General features: G+C 40.1%; 1 protein-coding gene across 1 annotated transcript in view; it reads left to right on the forward strand.

The window, feature by feature from the left end:
* The first annotated feature begins 4,164 nt into the window (after positions 1-4,164).
* ap1m1 (adaptor related protein complex 1 subunit mu 1) overlaps positions 4,165-19,780 on the forward strand; it is a 17,016-nt gene continuing 1,400 nt past the window's right edge. Inside the window, exons 1-10 of the mRNA XM_005729115.1 lie at positions 4,165-4,367; positions 5,105-5,261; positions 5,363-5,430; positions 5,526-5,656; positions 8,556-8,703; positions 8,886-9,012; positions 9,407-9,549; positions 11,953-12,024; positions 12,339-12,497; positions 12,781-12,906. Coding sequence (XP_005729172.1) covers positions 4,326-4,367; positions 5,105-5,261; positions 5,363-5,430; positions 5,526-5,656; positions 8,556-8,703; positions 8,886-9,012; positions 9,407-9,549; positions 11,953-12,024; positions 12,339-12,497; positions 12,781-12,906 — 1,173 coding nt within the window. The 5' untranslated portion in view covers positions 4,165-4,325. The remainder of the gene's footprint in view (positions 4,368-5,104; positions 5,262-5,362; positions 5,431-5,525; positions 5,657-8,555; positions 8,704-8,885; positions 9,013-9,406; positions 9,550-11,952; positions 12,025-12,338; positions 12,498-12,780; positions 12,907-19,780) is intronic.

Below are 19,780 nucleotides of genomic sequence, written 5' to 3' on the forward strand. Positions count from 1 at the left end.
CTTATGAGATCTTTAAAAGACATGTTTTGTTTTTGTTTTTACTTAATTGCACATTATTTGTAGATTGTTAAGTGAAAAATTAAAAACTCCCCAGGAAAGGCAAAGAAAAACAAAAGAAAACATGGATATGGCTTTAGTAACTGGGAGGCGCATATAAGCCTGTCTGCTTTCTTTCAGCCCTTCTGTGCCAGCTGCCCTGGCTAAAAATAAAGATTACACACAAACTCGAAGAACGGTGCGTCTTGCCGTGGCCATTTAAGTGACATCTCAAGATAAACTTGGACTAATGCATCTCTTGTTGTTCACGTTGCACTGACGCAGCTGCAGCATGCATCATCTTGGTTGTTATTAGTCTTTATACAGACACTATTTTGGCCAAGCTCTGGTAAAGACAGCATTGTATAAACCTGAGAGTCTGTGTTTCAGGCCATCTGAGTCTGAGGAGAATTGCTGTCTGGGGAAAGCCGTGTGTTACCAGAATGTACATTATTCCAGGTATGCTGAAGGAACAGAGCTCCTTTGTGTGTTCAGTAATTTTGGGCCCACATGAACCAAAAAAAGGTGTGATCACAAAGCTGAAGTTAGAGCTGGTTAAGACTGGATAAAGAAATCTGTCAAACAAAAAACTGTCTGATGTGTTTGTTTTTCTTTTTTTTTAGTTTTGAGTTGGCCTTTTGGGCTTTTCCAGGGTAACGTTGAGGAAAGTTGATGGAATACGGTTGTAGGAATTTCAATCTTTTCTTTGCGTTCTGAGTAAGAGACCAGCAGGATGTGAGCACACAGGAGCCTTTTTAGGCAGAGGTTTACAAACGTGGTGGCAGTTTGATAGCTTCAAGATCCTGGAGTTAACACAAGCTTACATCATTACATTCAGTGTTGGTAGTGACTGTGCACCTTATTTGGTGTGTCAGAATGCCAGTTGCACAAAGTGTTATGGTTACACAATTGCATTCGCGTTTGCAATCGGGGAATTTGGAAGATCTTTCACTAAATGATATTCAGGACGCTGTTCACGCTTTCTTGTGATGAGAAAGCAGGTTTGGAGCAGAACCTGTGCAGGGGAACAGAAAGAGATAGGACAGGAGATATCAGAGAGAGAGAGAGAGAGAATCAGAAGTGGAGTGAGAGAAATCAGAACCCTCCCACAGGAAACCCAGCTAAACTCCTCTTCTCCTTGTATGGTAAAAAATCCCCCAAAAGCCACAGTATCGCCTTGGGAGTAGAGTCAAAGTCCTGCTAAGTATAAATCACAAAGCTATGGGAATGGTGGAACAGATTAGAGTTTACATGAGCAGTACCACAAAGGACACAAACTAGCACTCTTTTAGAAGTCTTAAATGGCTGATGTCATGGATTTGTCATAATGGTGGACTCATTTTACTTACAAAAGCAGTTGTGCTTTATGTACTCTGTTTGATGACACAATAAAGAACATATACTACTCAAAGGATTTACGGTGGGAATACCTGTACAATCAAATGTAACACCTGGGTGATGCATTGACTCAGAGTGAGACAAACCGATTTGTCAGCCAGAGTAAACATATCAGCTCTCTTGATCTATGAGGGTTCTGTACAAACATGTCTATAAACGAGACACAAACGGCACGTAGAAAGTATGGAAGTGGTTGAGGGAAGCAGCAGTCTGTTATATTTGGCTGTGTAACTCAGTCCAGTCCAGTTGTATCTGTGACTTCTGACAATGTGTAGACTCCATCGCTCCAGCCAAGGGATGAGAGATTTGTCACCGTGACAGGGTGCAGTGTTCGTACGCAAGCCCACAGCTGAAAGAGTCACTCCAAGACTCCGAGACTGGGTGCTAAAAATCAATTAAAAAAGAAGAACAAACACCAACTGTTTGGAGTCGTGCACTGAAGCAGGATCCTGGATTTAGTTTAATTTAATAATAAACGTGTAATACTCCCTAATCACTGCAGTAGGTTTGTGCATTATAAACCGACACAGTAATAAGCATTATATTTTTAGATGATACGAAACAGCAGGACTTCTACTTGTGTTTCATGGGTGTTTTAACCTCTGATGATGTCAGTATTTGTTGCTGGGATGCCATTTCATCCTTTCACATCAGCTGTTGTAATTAGTACGATGATCATTTGCATTAGGATGACAGTCGGGCTGCTCAAACCCACAGCTGAGATTCTTTTCATACCAAAGCCAGAGGTGCAAAACCAGTAGAAAGTGGGACTGTGTACAGCTTTATTTTCACCCACAATGCATTTTTGTATTGTCCTCTCTTCAGCTACCTCTATTAGCTGGGAATGCAAATTTAGCCAAGTGTGTTTGTTTGGGTTAGCACACTTGAACAAGCTCTCGGGCTTCTGTTATCTTAATACTAAGCCTGTAATGCTTCCAATATCACTGCAGTAGCTTTGTGTAATTTGACACACTGACACATTAATAAGCATTATATTTTTTGTATGTTAAACAGCAGGACTTCTCCTTGTGTTTCACCTCTGAGGAAGTCAGAGTTTGTTGCTTGGATGCCATTTATATTTTGCACACCATCATTTAGTGGGATTATCATTTGCATTAAGGGGACTAGACTTAAGATCGGCTCAAATCAGTTTCTGGCTGTGAAGATTTGCACAGAAATAAATCACTTGAATGAAAAGCTCAACTTCAGTTATCCGAGTATTTACCAATACAGTAATTTAATTAGATCAGCCAACCAAGACAGAAAAGCTCTTGAGAAGTTCCAGAAGATGGTCAAATGGACAAATATCCACATAGAAATAGTAAACACTGATTGCACCCTACAGTAAGGTATGAGTCAAGTCAAAGTCAAAGTAAACTTTATTGTAATCTCTGCTATATACAGTGCAGCATACAGAGAAATGAGACGACGAGGCTCCGGTTACATCAGTGCAAAGCAAGCTAATACATAGATATATAAAATTAGAAGAAAATACATAAATATATGCTTGAGAGTTACAATTAGAATTTACAGTTTACAATTTACAGTTGGTGTGGTTTAAAGTGACCCTAAAGGCACCATATGCACAAAGCCATGGTTTATAAATAAAAGCTTTTCGTTGTGTCATGTATTGACTCCTATTTTGACATCATCAGATCTTTGAAATTAAGCAGAAATGCAAATCATTCACCTTCCAACACAAGTGCCTGAAATTAAACTGAAACCTCTTAGGCCTGGAGCCTATGCCGCTCCATTACAGGCCTGACACAGACAACTGCCAACTGTCACCTTCACAACTGCAGCTAATTTAAAATCACCAGCTAACTTCACATGCATGTCTTTGCAAATGTAGAATATGGAACCTCACAGATTTGAAGCTGTGAGATGACAGTGTTGACCAGTGCACCCCTAAAATCTAAACTATTCAAAGTAATCGACAAGTTAACTTACTAGTAATAAATATGAAAACATGTATTTTATTATATAGCAAATGTTGAATTGTTTGGTGCTGTCATATTTAATTAAGACCCACTGCTGCACTTTATTCTGTTGGACACTAAAACAGTTGAAAACGGTGCTATCTTGTGGTGATCATTATGTATCGTAAAACATGTGTGACACATCAATCCAGAAGATGGAGCTACAATACTAAAGCAAAGTTGGTGTCAGCATACAGGATAACACAAACCAGAAACTATGAGATTGCTAAGATGTTTATACTGGCATGTTTGCATGGAAATGTCTAATCAGTATTTAGCCATCTTTGCCAGTTTCAATCTTCCGGATCTTTTTGTTGTGTTCTCAGATTCTATCAAGAATCTCACAGCATGTCAGCAAAAGTGAGATAAGACATGAGCAGCAGTTTCTATCATGGATGTGAACATGACAACAATGACAGTAGGTGGCATGATCAGTGGCATGATTACACACCAGACTGGTTTACACTCCATCATGACTCCAGCTTATATGCAGGCTGTTTGGTTACCTCAAAGACTAATAATTATTTTAAAAGGGTGAGATAATTAAGCATAAGCCCTGTTTTTAAAGGTCATTGTTATTATTATTATTTTATTATTTTATTATTGTTGTTGTTGTTGTTACCATATAGATTATTTAATAATGATCTAAATTAAGTTCCTGTCTTACTGACTTAACCATAAAATGTTTTTTGTTTTAAAAAAAAAAGGATGCCAGAGACTTGTAGTGCTCCCTCCTATTCCACAGGGGGCGCTCCTTGCGAATGTAGAGTGTTAAGAAAAGGGGAAGGGTTGTGTTCTTCTTTTCAGTATTATGAATGGAAGTCTGTTCTTTGATTTTTAGCACTGAACTAGTTTTCGCCAACATTATCAACTGATAACGAGCTTAGCTGGGCTCGTGTAAATAAGTTCAAGATGTCTGCGAGCGCCGTGTACGTCTTGGATTTGAAGGGAAAGGTAAAGTAACAGTGGAGGGGCGATGCTAAGCTAAGGTTAGCCTAGCTAGCACATTCTTGCTTGACAGATTATAATGCGGCTCAGTCTGCAGCGAGCAGCTAGCGTATCTTCAACGGTTCACACTGCAATTTAGAGGGTTTACCTTGTAACGAAAGTCAGCAATTTTCAATTTATATGACAGGTGTCACCTGGAGTGATGTCAGGCGATAGCGTTGAATAAAAATGTAACCCGATGACTAACAGCCAGGGGACCAGCTGTTAGCAGCAGGGAGTTGTACACTGAATTTACAGCCCGGAGGCTTGTGATGATGCTTTGTGATTTACACGAACAGTCGGTTTTGAATCCGACTAAATCAATGGAAAAGTGGAAAAGACATAAAGGGCATGAAAAATTCCTAAGGTATCAGGTTTACCTGTATTTAGTTTCCACCCACGTCTCTGGTTTAGCCTTGCAGGTGTAATAATAACACGTGAATCCCTTTTAAATAAAAAAAAAACTTTAAGTGTTTGGTGTGAAGGAGATTGCCTGCACATATGGAGATGTAAATATCTGTTGTTATGATGATATTGTTGCTATATACTGCCCTGGCTTTACATACATTCTGAGATACAGTGAATATACTCATGCCTTTTCTTTTCTTTTTTGGGCAGCAACGCATGTTTTGAGCTTTAATGTGAAAATACAGTGACTTACTGATATTAATGAAAGCTGCACATGTGCTGTTTTACTCTTTCAGGTCTTGGTGTGCCGAAATTATCGGGGAGATGTGGATATGTCAGAGATTGAGCACTTCATGACCCTTCTGATGGACAAAGAGGAAGAGGGCACGCTATCACCAATTCTGGCTCATGGCGGCGTCCGTTTCATGTGGATCAAACACAATAATCTCTACTGTATCCTTATTAATCCTCAAAACACATCAACATTTACGGTGTGCACGTGTTGTACTTACTCTCTGTCCTGTAGTTACACTTCTTAACACACGCCACATCAGTGGTTGCAACATCCAAAAAAAATGCCAGCGTCTCCCTGGTTTTCTCTTTCTTGTACAAAATTGTTCAGGTATGATTTAATTATTCACCAGCTTTTAGTTAATAACAATAACACATGCATATACTTTTGCTACAAGTGCAACGTGTTTATTTGTGTTGTTTTAGGTTTTTTCAGAGTATTTCAAAGAATTAGAGGAGGAGAGCATTAGAGACAACTTTGTTATCATATATGAGCTCATGGATGAGCTGATGGACTTTGGCTATCCTCAGACCACTGACAGCAAAATTCTCCAAGAGTGAGTATCCTCTTAGCTGCTGTCTCACTGCAGGTAACATGAGGGTTCATAAGTGCTGGATTTTCAGGGTCATGGGTCCATTTTTGTTCTTACACCAAAGAAACTCAAATGTGTAAAATAACATTTTAGTTATTCATAACTAAAACATATATAAGCAAAGTCATGGGGCTCCTAGCATACTGTAACAGTTATAAGAAGCAAATTACTGCCATCTAGTGGTGAAACTGCAGATCGCAACCATATGAATACCCTTGGGCTCACCCTTTAAATGTGTGTAGGAGAGGTTGTGGTGGCTACGAAAAAGTTCTTTAGAAACCATACAACATGGCAGACTCTCTAAACGTGAACCTGGTCTGTTTTTAATGAGGTATACAGAGCAGGTTGAGGTACTCATCCAAGACTGAAAACTTATTAATAGTCTTTCATTGATACCAGTAAATACTGCAATTGGGAGGGCTAACCAAAAGTTGAAATGTTGTGTAAAATGTAAACAAGATAGTAAGAAGTGATTTTTTTCAAATCTCATGAACCCAGATTTTATTCACAGGAAAATCTGGGTTCTTACCAAATGTTTAATCTGTGAAAATCTTAAGAAAAAAAAGGTTGAAATTAAAATTTTGAGTTTGATGATGTCAGATGATGATGTCAGATGAGCTCTGTGTTTTTATGATCATGTAGCCGGTTAACCTCACTAGTTGCAAAATTTTCCTTCAGACATTTCTTTTTAGTGCCACTTAATTTCCACAGTTTTGTTGCCTCATCCCAACTTTATTTTTCGACTTATTGCTGCCATCAAATTCACTCAGAGCTAAACCTTTGGTGTGTTTTCTACGTTGTGTTGTGAATAAAATGTGGGTTTATGAGATTTGCAGATCGCTGCATTCTGGGGTTTTTTATATTTTACACAGCATCCCAACTTTTAGAATTGGGCTTGTAATAAAAGACAAAATAATCTCCATGATATAATGCTGCACTTTACAGTGTAGGTCTGACATCTGTACAGCTGCAAAGTTAATCAAAAATAAAATGTTTTTGAAACCAGTTTATTTCAGTTTAAGAAGAAGGCTCTGGGTTTCAGTTCACCTGCTGACTGGCTCGTGTGTGGAGCCTTCCTCCCACAGTCCAAAAGACATAGGTTAGGTTGTTAACTTGTTAGGTTAACTGGTGATTCTGAATTGGCTTTAAGGTGTCAATGTAAGTTTGAATGGTTGGATGTCTCTGTGATGGACTGGTGACCTGTCCAGATCATACCGCACGTCTCTGGAGCACTCAGAGAAAACATACACAGAATGCGCCCAGCTGAGCCTGAACCAGCGCTAATCGCTGAATCACTTAGCTTGCCTGAATAAACGACAAGATTATTGGAAATTAACTTTAGGGTGCTTTTTGAGGCCCAGCTGATAAACAACTGGGCCTCAAACACAATGAGTTCAACAAAGCCAGGCTATCTCTTCCTTATCTGGATTCACTTACCGTAACATTAGCAATCGTGATAAGCAGTCATGTGAAGCCAGTTATCAACTTGCTCAGTAAGCCAGACTTTCCCCTATGTGTTGACATGAATCGGGCGTTATTGGAAGCATGTGACGAGAGGCTGAGGAATCTGTAACGGTAGATAAAACGTAACTATGGGAAAAATGCAAAGACGTTAAGCACATGATACAGACTGAAAGTAACACAGCTGCTGCAGACACGTCGGCAGGCTATTACAAAGCTAACTGAGCGAGAGCCGTGGGTGTGTGTGTGTGTGTGAGAGGAAAACCACTGTACAGTAGATTAGTATTAAAAGCACCGTGCGAATGTTAGAGCCCTTTAAGCGCTTTGGTCAAGATTTGCTTTATAAATAAAGTTGATCCTATTTGAAAGCTGGATGTTTGTCATTATGACGCAGGAGAATCTGGTGGATTATAATTGAGTATTTCATTAAATTAATGTTTAACAGACAGTTTTATCCTTTCAGCTGCTGGCTGAGAACGAGCAGTGAATAAAATCAAAAATGAAATTCAAACATAGCCTTAGACCTACGTATGCCTACAAATGGGTATCAAGTTTTAGGATCATAGGGGGAAAAAAATCAAGGAATAAAATGGCATGTAAGGAAAAAAAAATACTTTTGATGCTCCTACTATACGTGCACAGAAATATAAGGGGTCTTTAAGGAATGCTGACGCTAATTTCCAGAGACCGGCTTGGTCAGTAGGTGAGGATTTCTCAGGTTGGTCTTTAATCTCAGACATAACCTGTTTTGGGGCAGGTTTGGTTCGCAGCACAAGTTACCCTGGCTACGTAACCTGTTAAGAAGTGATTGACCTTCGTAGTACAAAAAACCAACAGCCCCGAAGTTTCCTGAATAAAAAACACTGTAATCACTCAAACAATAAAGTGCATCTAATCTCAGTAGAAAAAACAGTAGATCTTAAACAGAGATCGTTTTACCTGCGGCTGAATGCAGCCAAATTCCTGTCATTTGTAATCATTACTGCTTTAACTGCTAATTTCCCGATGACATTTTCTCAGGTTTTCAATCAGTGCAAATCACTGTGCTAAACAGCATATTTGATTGTTTTATTTATTTATGTCCGATTTTTACAGTTTGCGCTTTCCCTTGTTGTGGTATTATCCCGTCATTTCTGTATACCTACAAGTCAAAAAGATCTTACTGTCATCACCATAAACGACTGTAAATGACCGTTTAGTCTTTCAAAAGTGAGTGATGTAGACGTGCAGCAAACCAACTCTGGATTTCCCCCACATGAGTACAGTAATAAGTCAGACAATCCTCCCTCATAAAATCAACAATCTCTGTTCTTCTTTGATGTTTTCTGGGAACTCGCCATCTCAGACAGTTAATTTCCCCTTTTCTCAGGTTTTCCTCCTGTTTACATTTTTTGTCTCTCAGATACATAACTCAGGAGGGCCACAAGCTAGACACTGGAGCCCCGCGACCCCCCGCCACAGTCACCAACGCTGTCTCCTGGAGGTCAGAGGGTATCAAGTACAGGAAAAATGAGGTCTTCCTGGACGTCATTGAGTCAGTGAACCTCCTGGTAGGAACTTGTTTTAGAAGGCCCGAGTTGCATAAGGAATGCCGGTCAGAGTGTTTGTAAACTTCCTCTCCCGGTGCGTCACAGCGCATTCCGACTGTCCAGCTTGCTGTTTTGTGTGTACAGTCTTTGATCGCTAATATGTGCTTTCATCTGTTCCTCTTTACTCATTGACTGTCTTTCAGGTTAGTGCCAACGGCAATGTTCTCCGTAGCGAGATTGTTGGTTCCATAAAGATGCGCGTCTTCCTTTCTGGAATGCCCGAGCTACGGCTCGGACTGAACGACAAAGTTCTGTTTGAAAACACTGGACGTGAGTTGTTTCTTTGCTGCTAAGAAAAAAAAGCATTGAAGCTTTCGAGCAATAAATGAATAGTTGATGTAAAAATAACCAGATGACAGTGCTTTTCTGTCATTTAAGCACACATAGTTCTTGTATCTTTACCTAAGCGCTTTTATCTAACGTTCACACACGCTCACATTTTGATGGATGCATCGGAGGGAACTCGGGGTTCGGTATCTTGCACAAGGATACTTTGACACATTGACAGAAGGAACTGAGCGAAGCCACTGAGATTCTGATTGGCTGACAGCCTGCCGTACCATGTGGAAAATCGCATTTTAATTAGAACAACTATTTAGTCTGTGCCTGATTCGTGCTAATTTGGTTAATCGCGTTAAATCGCCTCTGATGCTTGTATTTGCAGGAGGGAAGAGTAAATCAGTAGAGCTGGAGGATGTCAAGTTTCACCAGTGTGTCCGTCTGTCTCGCTTTGAGAACGACCGCACCATCTCCTTCATTCCTCCCGACGGAGAGTTTGAGCTCATGTCCTACCGTCTCAACACTCACGTGAGTAATATGTGGCTGAACAAGTCGAGTAGTTAGAGTCCAAACCAGAGGAAGGCTCCGAAAGGGTCTGACACACCTGCAAACGGACATGCAGTGAACATACATACATAGTGCTGTAACAGTGAAAGAACTGGGCGTATATTAAAGGAATCCAGACAGATAATCTGACTTTGTACACGTGAACATGCGAATCTGCTTACTGCTTCAAATCAAATGAGGTCGTGCATAGAATTCACTACTGGAATCTGATCTCATCATTTAAGATGAAGCCACTTGTGGAAATAATCAAATTACATTTACCCTTTAAAGCAGTGGTTCATAAACCGTGGGGCAGGCCCTACAGGTGGGCAGTAGAGCCACTGCAGGTGGAGCGTGGGTGACCAAGTAGTGAAACTAAATTTGAATGAACAGATTTTTGATTCTATGTAGACTAAAAACTGTTACTGCTGATGCTGCTTTGTGACGATTATTGCACTGAAATTCAGCTTGATAGAAATTAAGGAGCATTTTCTGCATCTGAAGTGGAAGCTTTCCAGAAAATGTATGAGAACCTCTGCTATAAAGCCTCCTAATGTCACCTTAGTGAGTGTTTTTAATTCCCAAGAAGATAAAGTGTTTGCTTGCTTCTTTTTGGGGGACAAAAAAACCCCATTTCAAAATGTTTTATGTTGGGCTTTTCCTTTCAAAATGGGCCTGTAGGGGGCAACTACGCAATTGGTCTGCTTATAGTTAAGTAAGTGTTGCTTTATTTTCCCATATACTCTATGTTATGAGAGTCTTTGCGTTTTTCTGTTATTTCTGGTTTGATTAAAATAGATATTTTAAGTAAAGTGAATTTGAACCAGAACTAATATAAAAAAAACAGGTTAAAAATATTTTGAATAGAACTCCTTTGGGAGAAGGCTGTTTCGGGGTGGTAGCGACGGTGGGGGGTTTGTGGCAGAATTATTTGTATACAGAAATACGCCTGTATTCATGAGCCAGCAGCTTAGACTAGTACCTCATCTGTTCTTTAAACAGTTTTATTCATTATCAAGAAAAGCATAAAACATAACAAAGCAAACAAAAAGAAAAAAAGAAAGAAAAAAAAGAAAGAAAAAAAACCCAAAGGGAATATTAAAGTCATTATATACCTGTACAAATACACATATGGGGTAAATACGCCTGTATTCATGAGCCAGCAGCTTAGACTAGTACCTCATCTGTTCATCAATGTTTTTGATAACCACAGAAGAAAACAGGTGAAACACAACCACACGGTTTAGTACTTGGTCTGTGGTTGTCACACATAGGCGTGTGTTATGAATAGTGTTTAACTGTGCTTTTTTTCTGAAGGGGAAAAAAACACTCTCAAAAAACAAAAAGAGAGCAGATAAGAGCTCAACCATCATCCTCTACTCTCAAAAAAACGTTTAAAATGACAAACTTTTTTCGACGAAAGGAACTGATAAATTGCATTTGTTGAGTCAAATGGTAATCTATAGGCAGACTTACAATGTTCTGCCAGTTTGGACTGGGTTCATGGTTTCTATAAGTGTTTCACAACAGTTTTACCAGTAAGCGTGCCGGAAAGGAAGTGGTATAGTTGAGCAGAAGTCTTTCAGTTTTAGTTAACAAGGAGCTGCAGCGCACAGAACTGAAATTGTTAATCTAAGAAGCAATTTTTCTTGGTTATATTACTCAGCTAAGCTTCTTAATACTTTTTAAATTGTCTGTATTTTATTTTATGCCTTTTAAGCCCTTTACCGTATACGTGTAAAAACAGTTTGAAGGATGGTTTCTTTTATACTTTGGTTTTTCCATATTATACCTGCTTCTATACCATAACATGTGCATCAGATTAAGCACGAAGGCTGTCTGCGTGTGGACAAAAAATACAAACCTGTTCATTTTAAATCCAGATCTGTGCTTGCTGGGCATAGTTCATAAATAAAGATTATTTATATAGAGCCAAATCACAACAACAGTTGCCTCGAAGCGCTTTATATCGTAAGGTACAAAAATGCAAAGGAAACATTAAAGTTGATCAAACAAGATTAAAGTTCAGTCTCTTGTAACTTGATGATGTAACCGTCTATTTTAAAAGGATATACCAAGAAGCAGTTACATAATAACGCAGATTGCATAGTCACTCCAAAGTTTTGAGCAATCTCTGTTTCTCCCTAATTTTCCTTTACAAGATTTCACACAATACAGCCGACACCACTGCAGCATGAGTATATGAGTATCTTTTGCTGGTTGCTGTAGAAACAAAATAAATGTACAAGCTAGTCTCAAAATGACTTATATTCGGTTGCTGTAGTAACACCTGCTGCCCTCTGGGTGGCGACTAAGTCATGTGTTATTTAAAGTGGTGCATTCGACATTTGTGCACTTAAAATCGATGTGGTTTTTCTGTTTCAGGTGAAGCCCCTGATCTGGATTGAGTCTGTTATCGAGAAGCACTCTCACAGTCGGATTGAGTACATGATTAAGGTTGGAAGCTTTTTCAGTGGGTACATTTAGTTGCCCGCGTCATGTGTAGCTGAACTATTATTGCTGTCAGATTTAAAGAAAAATTAAAGTGGAGTTACAAATGATTGGAGCTCAGCCTGGCTTAAGCTTCTATATGTTCAGTCAGCCAAAGCATACAGCAATTATGATCAGGCTGCTTATGTACTGTATCATGTTGTCATGCGTGGTAACCCTGACTATTAAGGTTTTAAATGCGCATTAAATTAAGCCCTGTTTTAATACCCTGTTTAGGCAGAGCAGCGTGTTAGACTTGACCTGCTTGTTTTGGTTCTTAGGCAAAGAGTCAGTTCAAGAGGCGTTCCACAGCCAACAACGTGGAGATTCACATTCCCGTGCCAACGGACGCTGACTCACCCAAATTCAAGACCACAGTGGGCAGTGTGAAGTGGGTGCCTGAGAACAGTGAGATCGTCTGGTCAATCAAGTCTTTCCCTGTGAGCAGAAACTGTGACTCACGAGCTTCATAAATACGGTTGCAGAAATTGTGTAATATTACCCTAGGCTTTTGGATGGTAGTTTGCTTATGTTATAAAGCTACACAATTCTGGTTTTTATTGTTAATAAAAACATGCAGATTGTAATTATACTTCTCTGAAACAACGCGGAGCAGCTGTGGGCCTTTATACAATCTGGTTTTCCTTTTACAAGCTGAAACACAGTAGATTTATAGTTTGTTTTCGTCTTTTATTAAAGAGCTTGTGTTGCAACTTCTCACAGGGTGGAAAGGAGTATTTGATGCGAGCCCACTTCGGCCTCCCGAGCGTAGAGGCTGAAGATAAGGAGGGGAAACCACCAATCAGTGTCAAGTTTGAGATCCCATACTTCACTACCTCAGGCATCCAGGTATGATCTCCGTCGAGCGGCGGTTTCTCAAATAACTTGTCAACCCTAAGCAAACAACAAGCTGTTAAACAAAAAACAAACACTGTCTCTGTTCATACAGTAAAAATGTATTCATCATCCCTTTGTGACATACTGTCTGTAAGCATGCTGAACCAAATGCTGCTTATTTACACCTGCGGTTTTGATTATTATTTTGGGTTTAGAATTCTTGGTATGTAGCAACATCACACAGCTGTCCCCGTTTCCACAGCTGGAATTCAAACAATCCACGTCGGTCCTGTTTTTAGCCAGAGGGGGCAGTAAGGGAGCACTGCTAAACAGTCAGCTTCCCTGTGTGGTTAAGAAATTTCTAGCATTGAGCCAACCAGACGGCAACTGCTCATCAAGTTGAACTTGGCCCTCTGCTTTTCTGTTAATCACAATGATATAAAATGTCAGTCTTGTTAGCAGGTGAGTAGATTCATTGGATTTTGATTGCCTTTGACCTGAAACTGAGACAGAAGCTAATGTTTAGGCTTCATTTCTGCTCCATGTTTAAATGAAATCTCTTGCTCGCCGCAGACTTACACACATGCACTCTGCTCATACTGTATAATCACAGTTGTCCTGTGATTATATGTGTAGCGTTTTCCCATGTCTTGATGTGAGGAAACAATGGCGACTTGACAAACTTCATTTGAAAATATCATATTATGGCCTCCAATGAAAATAACAGTGTTTCCGCAGGTACATTTGCACAATTATACCTCAGTTTTACACCAGCCACAGGTAATTTAGCGTTGTACTTTTTATCTAAAGCAAGAGCTCCTGAAATATCCTTAGGGATACTCTTAGGGGTCAGATGTTTAAACTTGACATTGCAAAAGCTGTTTTTTTTAAAGAATGTTGGGCCAGACATCAATGCCACTGCCTAACTGTCTTAGGAAAAGAAAACACACACACACATTTTGCTTATTTTATGCTGTTTTCAGGTTGTTTGTCAGGCTGTCCGTTTCTCTTTCCTCAACATTTCATTTTGACTGACATTCTGTACATTAGTCATTGGCATATACAGTGGTCCCTCACTATAACGCAGTTTCGCCTTTTTACAGCACATTGTTTTCTGTGTCCTGATTGGCTGTAGACTATTGTCAATCAATCTCGTGCCGTGTCTCCTGTACAGTACAGAATGCGTTCAGCTTGTCAAATTTACATAAATCTGCGATCGCTAACAGTGAGACTCTGAAGTGCTGCACTGTATGTTTGTAAGTTTTCTCCCAACTAACACAACAATGTCGATGAAACATTTTGCACCATCAAAGACGCCTGCGGTAGCTGCGGAAGGTAGAAGTTACCGTATATTTCAGACCACAAGGCGCACCGGATTATAAGGCGCATTAAGCGAAACAAAACAGATAAGTCAAACGTTACTCAACTCATTCTTCTTGCTTCCTTTACTTCTGTACCATTGATTCATTAATGTTGAATTCTCTCGCAGCTGCTTTATTCCCATGTTCTGAAAACAGGGTTTGATCTTTGGTTTCATTCTATAGTACTGGGCTTATTTTTCTACGAAGGTTTGAACTCCCGCGATAAACGAGGTACCACTGTATCACAAAGAGAGCATAAAGATCTAAACTGTCACCGGGTTAAAAACCGGTTTTGATTGTATTTATTTAACAGCAGGTCAGATAAAACCAATAACACAACACCAGACAATGTACCATTAAACATGAAAATACAACATGAAAATCCACAATAGAATAAAACAAGCCCCCACAGGACATACATATAAAAGGGTACAGAATCAAATATAACGCACAAAAAAATTAACGATCACAGGTCTGGTTGTTCTTAGCCGTCACTTGAGGTGACTTTTAAATGAGCTGAAGGCAGCTAATAACACCTGTTCACTAATATTCAGTTTTAACATGAATATTGAACTCACCCAGTGAGGGTGGGGTATGTCCATGTAGGATCTGAGAACTGAAGGCGGAAATGTGTATATATATATTTTTTTTACGGTTATCGAAACTTAATGTATTACAAATCTGAAGTGTGGGACAATGATGGAAGGAAAGCACGTGTGAAGCGTGTGAACATCCATACCTGAACTCATCTGCTGCCACTGCTGCACCAGAACCAGCTCTGGCAGCCAAACACAAACACACTTACTCACTCTGGCTTGATTCCTTCACAGACATCAGTACATGTCTGGACACTTCACACATGCGCTCCTTCACGTGAACCTGAAATCATCTGAACGTGTCTGTTTCATCGCTTTTACAGTCTTGTGTGGGGAAGGGCATGGCGAATCTCTCGTAGGTATACTAAGGAAGTAATATACCTACGACGGTTACATAATTAACCCTGCGTGTGTCTTTTGTTACACGTAAGTCAAGGACATGCTGTCACAAAAGCTGTAGCGTCAGTTATAACTCAAAGCATTGACGCGTATGTAAACGTCCTTCTTCAGAAAATACTTTAAAACCACAAGTGTAGTCTTACTAATAAGCTGTGTCATCAACTTATAGTTGACTCTTTGAGACTGCTGGAGACTCCTCTCTCTGCTGCTAACACAATTTCAATTACGTCTGAACTTTTATTACTGTTTTCTCTGTGGCTCCCATTAAAAGAGCTAAAAGGTCATATTTTCCAGCGTCTCCACATTTCCTATGGTTCTCGATAAAACTTTATTAAATTCTACGGATATTATGCAGCCCACTCGGAAACGAGACGCTCAACTTAATTGAAATGCATGATAGTTGTAATTGGGTTGCTTTTTGGCAGTATAAGAATGCTTGACGTTTTCTGTGGCAATTAGGTAGCTGAAAGAAATAATCCCCCATTCGTTCCTTCCTTTAAATTACTGTTTGGTCATAAACAAACAGATGCTGGTATAAGAGCAAATGTATGAATTAGTGCAGTAACACAGGCTGCTTTGCACAGTGATGGGATGAAGTGTTTTTCCTACATTAAAAACTGACATCATCTGTAAGATGGTAATTAATTATTTAAAACACACACACAAACAACATTTAAACTGTGATGTTTAGTACGATATTTGTAGTTGCAGTTTGTATATTCTTTGTTTCGGTGGAATAGCGCATCAGTGTAGGAGATGAATCCTCTTTTTTGTGGTTTTCTTCAAACACTGGTGACCTTCGGTGACTGAAACACACTCAGAAAAAAAGTGTTTTCTCATCACTTTAATCTGTACACACCCTGCAGAAGTGAAATTGTGCCTAGTGATGAGAATAAAGTGGTCCATATCCACCGCCTCTTATTTTCTTTACATTTGTTTATTGCATTTAAAGTCAGACGGAGGAGCTGGAGCATGTCGTGGTCTCGATCGCTAGTGCGGAGAGAGTGGAGCGGGAGATTAATCCAGGATCTGTGGGGAGTAAAGCGATATGACGGACTGTTGTGGTGCACAGAGTGCTCAAAGATGTGGCTGAACTGATCAGTTTATGTTTCTAACTTCACGTATGGCCACAAGTTTGAGTAATGACCAAAAGAATGAGATCGCAAACACAAACAGCAGAAATGAGGTTCCTCTGTAGTGTGTGCTCACGCTTGGAGATGGAGCGAGAAACTTTGATAACTGGGAGAGAGTGTGAGTCAAACACTGATCATCCACACTGAAAGGAGCCAGTTAAGGTGGTCCAGTCATCTGCTTGGTATGCCATCTGGAGGCCTCTGAGTTGAAGTATTAGGGGCTTCCCTAACTGCTAGGAGACCGCATGACATGCTGGAGAGATTATGTCTCTCTGGGTGGCTGGGGAGAGTTGGCTCTGCTTAGATAGCTGGATCCAGATAAGTGGCAGACATTGGAGCGATGGAGTGGATGTTGCAAGTATAATCCTGGAATTAAAAAGATCGTGCTGATGGTGATCAGTAAACTTTTAATTGCAGGGCAGTATTCAGTTTTTCTTTTTTTGCAAAACCTGCAAAGGCATCTGAGATGTTCGTTTTACATAATTGTGTTTGCAAAACTATGTAGCGCTAAACCACAACTCAAAAAACGTGATTATCTATGAAACTCCACCGTGAACAAATGTCAAGATCGTTTTTTTCTTTCTCGGCTTAATTTGTAACTTCCTGGAAGGAAGCCACCTGAAAAGGTTTGAATCTGAAAGCCACAAAGCACCCCAGGGATTTTTACACCTAACGTACTTCAGCTGAGTGCTACAGGTTGCACATTGAGCTTCAACCGATTCATTAAGTTTGCCTGCAAGGTGGGGCTGCTTGCAGCGTTTTATCAGACTGTTCAGATGATCACTCAAAAAACATTTTGTACTTTACACTTTGGTTGATTTGTAATATTGAGAGAAAAGGGAAGTTGAATTTGTCGAATTTGAGAAGTTATAAAGACTCGTTTTAAATTTAGTAATGCAATGAACTGCTCTGCACATGTTTAGAACATATAAACAAAGTGTTAGAATCAGTGATTGAAAGGTCTTCAAAGTACAGAGCTTTGATTGGGAGACCAGAAGCTTGAGAAACGTCCCCACGTTTGCATTGACACCGTGGTGCACCCACTATTTTAGAGGGAACCTATTAAGAGCCATATTCCCATCAAACTCTTGTTTCAAGCCTGTAACCTTTCCCTTATTACAGGGCAACGGCAGACTGGGTCTCAGACCCAAATGCTGCCAGTAACGCCACTCTCTACGTGTGAGAAGAGGCCGTGAATCTTAATTAGACACATGTAAATATCAAAGCATGAGAAAGTTCCTCTTAACTCTACCACTAAGTGTAGGGAAGCGCACATGTGAAGTGTGTGTGATGCACGTAACTCCACCTTATAAACTTAACTAGAAAATGGAGCAATCCCACACTTTGGCTGAGTGGCAGTGAGAGCAGAGCTGCTGTAATATTTTCAAATTGTGCTTCTTTAGGTGAAGTCGAAGGAACCCAAACATGCTGGCAGATGGTTTCTGAGCCATAACTTCTACCAAAAGCCTGATAAGTGCAGACCACACATGCAGTCTGTACTTACCAAACTAGATACAACAAACATCCTCCTTTCCCCTTCTCATCTTACAAGCCATAATGATATTTTGCGGAGGATGGCTTTTGGTGCCGTTTTGCTGACTGCGTACCCACGGTCAGGCCGACTGCATGTTTGGCTGCAGCGTTCGAGGAGAAGTGCTGTGCCGGCAGACTCGGTGATCCCACGTCTATGCGCTTGTCGTCATGTCTCTGGTGACCACGGCGCTCTCTCGCTCTGACCTCACTGTGTACTGGAAGGTAATAACAAGGCGGCCGGTACCGAGGCCTCACCAGAGCCCTGCCACCACTTGACCCGCAAATTCCTGCGCCGTATATCCGGCTCCTAGCTGGGAACTGGCATGATAGAGACATGACATGGTGACGTCTCCCAGAGCGGGGGTCATGTCAGCTTCAAGATGGCTTTGCGCCTCATCCCTGCAAATTATGACACCGCATATTGTTTTTTTGTGTGTTAGATGTGCCAATTACACAGTATTTACCATGTAATTACCATGAAATTCTGCTTGCATTGTGGTATGTTGTTGTGATATTATTCAGATAAGTGAAGTGAACTATTTCAGCATTTAAAAAAACTTTTACACACACACTGTGCCAGTGTCATTTCCCACACCTGTCCAGGGAAAAAACATGTGTGCAAGCAGAGATGGACATATAGTGAAGACGAAGTGATATTTTTAGCCTCTCTTCTCGAAAATCAACTCTGTGGTAACACTGGGTTGGTGAAATATCAGTTAATGACTTGTGAAAGTTGTATCTCAATAGTGCTGATGTGGAATTTTTTCCCCCTTTTTTTCTTTTTTTTTTGCTCCCAGGACTTACAAAAATACAGTTATGTAAATTATTTTTGTGTCTCCCTTGAAAGCTGTTCTGTAGTCGCTTCCCTCTTCTCTGTGTGACTCATACTACAGCTTCCTCATCAACAACAAAACTTTTACTACAACTCACAGCTCACCACGGCCTTAAAAGCATATCTCTCGACTGCTGAGTGCTTATCAACCTGCTGCTTAGAGAGGCAACGGGTGCTTGGTAACTTGCTATTATGCAGAAAGCAGTTGGAGAAAATGCCAATTATCGTTGTGGGTAAAACATTTTTTTAAAAAATGCATTCAATAAAAGAATTATACATGTATATGTTTTATATGTTTCTGAAACCTTTAGGTTTGCCATTAAACTCTTAAATATGCTTCTTCAAGAAGCCCAGTGAGCAACAAAGTAGTGCAGCTGTTATGAGAAATAACTGCTTATTTCTCAAGATTCGAGAAATAAACATACGTTGCAGTTTTATAAAAACAGCAAATGGAACAATAAGTGCATGTTGGGTGGAAATAAAACCACATCTTTAGAATAGGGCGGTGTGGTGGTGCAGCGGTTAGCACTTAGAATTGAACTGACACTGGGTGTGAACTCGAGTGTGAATGAGTGTCTTTCTCTCAGGGTCGGTCTCCTGCGACCGGCAACCTGTCCAGGGTGCACCTCGGTTAGAAATCAAGCAGGCAGTTTACGTTGTTTTGTCTTTTTTTTTTTCTTCTTTTCAATGCACTCACTTCCTCTGGGTGCTATCATTCTTTGTAGAGTTCACAGGCTTGTATCTTAGGTGAAGTGTCAGCTGTCAGTTTCCTGTAGGTGTGATTTTTGTTTTGTTTTGTAGCTTGTCCTTACCAGGTTCATACTGGGATGGTAGCCATCAGTGGTTAGATGCCCGAGTGCAGGTTAGATGATAAACGTAAAAGTATTTTTTAATATCTCAAATAATTTTATGAGGAAATGATTCATTGAATATACTCTAGAATAGTACATTACTCTAGAACTTTAACACAGTATCTGAAATTGTGTTAGAGATGACTTATTGACCCCTCTGTGTGTGTGTGTGTGTGTGTGT

This window comes from Pundamilia nyererei, unplaced genomic scaffold (genome assembly GCF_000239375.1).
Source record: "Pundamilia nyererei isolate P.nyererei 1_Seehausen unplaced genomic scaffold, PunNye1.0 scaffold00031, whole genome shotgun sequence".
Taxonomy (NCBI): domain Eukaryota; kingdom Metazoa; phylum Chordata; class Actinopteri; order Cichliformes; family Cichlidae; genus Pundamilia; species Pundamilia nyererei.